General features: G+C 51.4%; 1 protein-coding gene and 1 pseudogene across 1 annotated transcript, besides 3 other annotated features; both read right to left on the minus strand.

Annotated features, from left to right (window-relative positions):
* Positions 1–5,781: part of a sequence feature (areas not merged during assembly with more than two copies in the genome that could not be assigned to a particular haplotype) that runs on past the window's edge.
* Positions 41–68: a microsatellite.
* Positions 127–302: a sequence feature (A-rich).
* Tc00.1047053505699.10 (trans-sialidase, putative) lies at positions 396–3,434 on the minus strand (the record flags this gene model as incomplete). Its single annotated transcript, XM_799413.1, has 1 exon — positions 396–3,434. One exon carries the CDS (start codon positions 3,432–3,434, stop codon positions 396–398), a length of 3,039 nt encoding a protein of 1,012 aa, XP_804506.1.
* Positions 3,888–5,781, minus strand: Tc00.1047053505699.20 (annotated as a pseudogene; the record flags this gene model as incomplete).

Here is a 5,781-nt window from a genome sequence, read left to right on the forward strand (position 1 = left end):
TAGAAAAGAAAAAAAAAAACCGCCCATAGTGACTGCCCCCAAAAAGCAAAAAAAAAAAAAAAAAAAAAGATGGGATGGCGGATAATAGAAAAAACGGAAATAAAACATTTTTTTTTTTTTTTAAGCAAACAAAAATAATTAAAAACAAACATAAAAAAACATGAGAAATTATACTCCGAACAAAAAAGAAAAACAATTAAAAGCCAAAAAAAAAAAAAAAAACGCCCATGATGGTTGCCCTAAAGCAGAAAAGGAAAAATGGAAAACATTAAAAGAAAAAATTAAAAGAAAACAAAAACAAATTATTCTCCGTGTAGTAAAATTTATTCCTAGCGGTGTGTGTGTTGGTGCAGGAGTTGGGGGTGCAAGTATTCCACACTGAGGCCGCACACTCCTCACGCAGCCACAAACCCCCACAGTCCCAGCAAAAGAAGCAGCGACAGCAGTCCGCTCCCAGCAGGCGCATTGGCTCGCACACCCTCAATACGAGGGATATGACTCCTTTCCGTTCCACCCTCCACCTGTGATCCCGGGCCTCTCTTCGGAACGGGGATCCTGTCCTTGATTGCACGCATCTCAGTGGAATTCAGTGGGCGGTTGTACAGAAAGACGTTCTTCACCGTCACAGGAGAGTGTTGGCCGGCGGCCGTTGGACTGGACTCCTGAACGCACGCACCAAAGCAGAAGTGCACAAGCTCAAGTGACTTCTCATCTGTTAGCAGCACTTCTCCTTCCCCCAGCGACCGACCATCAATGTGCACAGAGGCCTTTTTGCCTTGGAGCATGAGTGCCACTTGGTATTCTTTCTTCGGCTCCCAAGTGCTGCTCCTTGTTGTTTTGTCTTTGAACACCGTCTCCATCTTCTTATCCGCGGTATACAAGATTCCCATGGTATGATTGGACTCAGTGTCCGCCAAAGTCGCAGTCAGTAGAGGAGTTTTCCCACTCGGAACATTTTCGATGCTCACCGTCGCCACAACTGTGAAGTCGTGGCTCAAAAACACATGCCGCAAATTATCACCCCGAGTGTTCACAGGCCATTGTACCCTGGAGTTAGACTCCGTCAGCTGCAACCCCTCTTTGACCTTCGTGGCGTTCGTCACCGTTGCATTCAGGCAAAGGTACTCGTCGTTCCACCTCCCATCACTGGCCGCACCGGACAAAACTGCCACCAGACCCGCCGTGGGTATAGACAAGCTGGAGAAGAAAATGTCCTTTTGCGACCAAGTACTGAGGACGGACTTGATTGTACTCAGTTCATCCGTCAGGCGGGAAAGTGACATGACACTGCCTTCACCATTGTCCCTCTGCTGTAAAAGATGCAGATTGCCACCCGAGTACAGCAGGCTGCTGGCAAGCTCCTCCTTTTCAGCATTGTCCATGCCAACCGGTCCAACATGAAACGAGCGGTTGTTGTCCGTCACCCAAACGTAGAGCGCAGTGGCCTTATTCTCCCCCGAAACGTACCCTCTCTGTGTGTACAACATGACCTTCCTGCCCTCAATGGTCGCGGTGATGAGGGCCTCCACATGCAGGCTTAAATCCTGAGAGGCTCCCGATTGTGACTTGACCCAAATGCCCAATAGCCCCCCGATGGCCTCCGTCCACGATCTCCCCATGTCTCGCGACTCGTACACCCTCTGGCCACTCTCGCAGTCAACAATCATGAGAAGCTTTCCCTCCCACTCGGTGATGCGGGGGTTAACGCATTTCGCAGAAGAAACACTGTTTGAGAGCGCCCAGGTACTGCCGTTGTCCTTCGAATAAATGATCATGGAGTAAACGTCTTCTTCTTCACTCTTCGCCATCAGAGAAAACACAAGCGTGCCATCCTCCATCAAAACACCTGCGCCACCAGAAGCAACAAACCCCGTCAATTTTCTTCCTTGAACAGCTCCAGTGGTCTCGTTCAACGGTGATTGGACTTCGCCCCAATTGATCCATCCACTCTGCTCGCTGTCCGTAGGCTTCCTGACATCACCCACAACTAGTTTCAGTTTCAAGCCGCCATGACTCCAACTCTCATTTACATTGGACGCATCAGAGCTTCCCGCAAGAAGAAACACCTTATTGTCCTTCGTGGTGGTTGTGGGGCGGAGCACAACATCAAAACGCTCCGTTCCATCCGCTTTACCGAGCACGGTGTGTGCCTGCCATGTACTTTTTTTGACCTCAGCAACAAGGGTGGACCAATCCCACGCAGAGTCAATGTACCAAGCAACTGCATCAGAAGAGGGTTCACTTGATGCGTTATTGGATTCTTTGGAGCTCGGGCGACCTTCGGCGAAGGCAGCAATTACGCCACCAGCACTGACAAGAGAGGGTGAAGCAAATGAATTCCACTTCTTTTCCGAATTAACTCCACCTCTCGGCAGCAACACCGTCGTCTGCGGCACAAATAGATCAAATCTCCGTGGCAGCCGCGCATTCACTGAATTCTCACCCGTCGATGCGGCCGCAGCCTCACAGGGGCCGCAGCACATCCACATCACGAGGAGGAGGAGGAGGAGCACCGCGGAATAGAACACACGCCGGGACATGTTGGGCCTCTGCGGCTCACTCTCTCTTCCTTCCCTCCTCCTTCCGCTGGATCCGGTCACGCGGCGACGGTTGTGTGTGTGGGGTGCCTTCACTGCAGCAACACGTGTGAGCATACAAATATGTGTGTGTGGGCGATGTGTGTGTGTGCTGTTGTTGGTCCTTTCTGAGCCTTCAAAGTTCACAGTAGCGAGTAGCGCTTGTTTGCTTTCTTTCCTAGCGTGTCCGTGTGCATGAGGCGGAGAAGAACAACGGCAGCAATACATCAGACACGCCAGCGGGGAGCAGAGCAGAGCACCCACGCAGAGAGCGGGACACAAGACAATCCGGAAGGGACAGCACGGAGGACCATCGCCCACAGAAAAAGGCAGCAACACACACACACACGAGGTGCGAGGAGAGCACCGACCCTCTCGCAGAAACCGCACCCAACAGGTAAAGGCAGGCAGAGAGAAATGAATGGACGCCGTCAGGAGGCACTCACAATCAACATGGCCCGTGAGCATGCGGCCACTCAACGCAGGAACAAAGGAGGAGATGATGACAGGAAAAACAGTAAGAAGCTGCAAAACACAAAAAAAAAAAACGACAGGCGGAAAAAGCACCGCCAACACCCTCGCCCTGGCCGGCAACTCCACACCAGCCCTCACACACACACGCACCATCGCAGTGCCGTCAGTCCGCGGGTGAGAGGATTCGGCCCTCCATACAAAAAACGCACACACTGCCAGCAGCCACACACCGATGGACAAGAACGAGAAGAGACACAGCTCCACTGCCTCCAGTTCAGTCCCACGACCAACGGGATACAGCCACAGCCCCGCAGCCAACACACAGCGCACACGAAGCGAGCAATCTCCCATCCACCCACACGCGGAAGCGGGGCCCTCATCCATCAATGACGCGGCGTCTCACTCCATGCAGCCACACGGAATGCACCATTTCCTCAATAGAACTTATCCTTCGTCCATCCCTTAAAAATGCTTCTGTTAGTGATGGGCCTTAGAACACAACAGAAAAAAATGGAAAATGCAGTGGTACTGCGACACCGCCAGCCACAATGATTCCCTCATACCGGGGCAATTCTCCAATTATGCCTCTTGTGCACACACACAACTAACATACCATATAGAAATCACCCAATTTTTTTCACCAGAAACCAAACAACCCCACTCCCTCCCTAATTTCTTCTGTCACTGTTATGTTCGATAGCTTTGGTCATTTTTGACATCTTTTTGTAACACTGTCACCTGGTGCTGGTGCACCTGCACCGTATGCACACAAAAAAATATCCAAAAATATATAACTCCCACAATATTTCTTTCCCACAAACAAAATTGCCCCTTTCATTCCCTAATTTTTTTTCCTACTTCGACGGTTCTTACACACTTCGGAGTGCTTCGTCTCTTCTAAATCCTCCGGACGATATTGACACTTGGTACGGGCGCACCTCTTCCTTCCAGAATGCCGCTATTTCACGGCCTTCATCGTCGCTCACATTATCGGAATTGTCGACATCACATCTCTGCCAGTCATTCATCGGCGTGCTGTCTGCGCGCTGCACACAAATAATATCCCACGACATGTCTAGGGATAATTCCTCCCAAACATCAAAATACGCCGCCAGACACTCAGTGAACTGCCTCACAGTGCTGGCGGTGGTGTGGTGCCCACCCGCCGTAGCCATCCGCAGCCCAAACAGCGTCTTCCGCGGTGACTTCAAAAAGAAAAAGGGTCCACCAGCGGAAAGCCTGCACCCGCCGGTATGCACAGCAGCCGATGCTTTATATTAGTATTTGTATGGTATTCATTGCAACCACTCCACATAAGACTCGGCGCGGTGCCCTTCAGAATTTGCCGCCAGCACCGCGCACTGTCCTCCACTGCGTGCTGGTGGCCTCAGCTCCTTGAATTCCTCCTCTAATAATGCACCGAAAATCTCCCCAAAACATTAATGCGCGCAATCCAAACTCTCCCATACATTCAGACAAAAGAGTACTCCTCTTCCCCAATACTAGCAACAGAAAAGAAAAATACCTTTCTCACTCATCACGTTTCCCAAAATAGTGCGGTATTCGACGCCCGAGGCAAAAAGATATCGGTGCGTTAAGAAATACCTCGGCACCGACTTCTCCTCTTGCTTGGACAACCCTCACGAGCTTTTGAGACGGATCCTCAGAGTCCCACAGTCTCACTCCTCCATGTGTAAAGTGCTCTTCACCATCCCGGGAATTGATCCCATCCAAGGCATCCTCAATGGCGGCAGAGTGTGCAATGAACTCATTCGCATCAAAGATGTAACGTGGAATCGGCCCCACGTTATCCATGCGTTCTTTGACCATCTTCCAGCATTCCGCCTGTTTCTCTGCAGCCTCGTCACGCTTCATCCATGCACACATCGCCTTCACATCCATCTCGGCGGGGCAATTCATGATGATTCGCGCGGCTCCTTCTTGTTTCTCCCATTCACCGTAGTTGCGAACGCTTGGCGATGACACCACAATCATGCCCCATCCGGGGCCAGGCAAAAAATATTTCGCTGGCGGTTTCCCTTGCCTTGTCACATCGTAAATAACATACCCCTTCAACCCACAATCCCATAAATCACGCAAAAATTCCTTGGATGCTCCTCTACCCACGTGTCTTGTCACCGCCTTGATGGTCTTGTCAAACACGTACGTCGTATTTCCACCAAAACTGTAGATAACCAAATGGAGTTTCTTGGCATCGCAGTGCAGCAGCTGGTAGAGGAGGTACGAGCCGGCACCCATAGACTTCCCAATCCCGGGCGTCCCAATCAACACACGTCGCCTAGGCTCAAAGTAGGTCCCAGGGTGAGGGCCGAGCAATTCGGTTAGATCATTCCTGACGGTCTGCCACACTCGCTCCACCTCACGGTTCACATGACAGTCACGAAGGGATTCATCCTCCCCCCACGAGTACGGCCATCCCTTGTCCGAGGTGAGCACCATCAGCCTGGGACGCGGTGCACCGGATTGCTGCACACCGTCATCCTTTTCGAGAGTGTCGCCAACTGCCTTGTACGTCCATGACTGCGGTGGTTCCCCCTCCTCCACCTCCATTCCCGTCCCCTCGCCGCCAGGAACTTCCACGACATGGTGCCACCTCGCATTGTACACAGACTCGTAGCATCCCTCCAGGTATATCGGTGCACTCGACTTCTTTGGGTTCCTCGCTTCCTGGGCGGCCGCATCCAAGAACCTTTTAGTGATTTCTTGAACA

Source organism: Trypanosoma cruzi, assembly GCF_000209065.1.
Source record: "Trypanosoma cruzi strain CL Brener chromosome Unknown tcruzi_1047053505699, whole genome shotgun sequence".
NCBI classification, from domain to species: Eukaryota; Euglenozoa; class Kinetoplastea; order Trypanosomatida; family Trypanosomatidae; genus Trypanosoma; species Trypanosoma cruzi.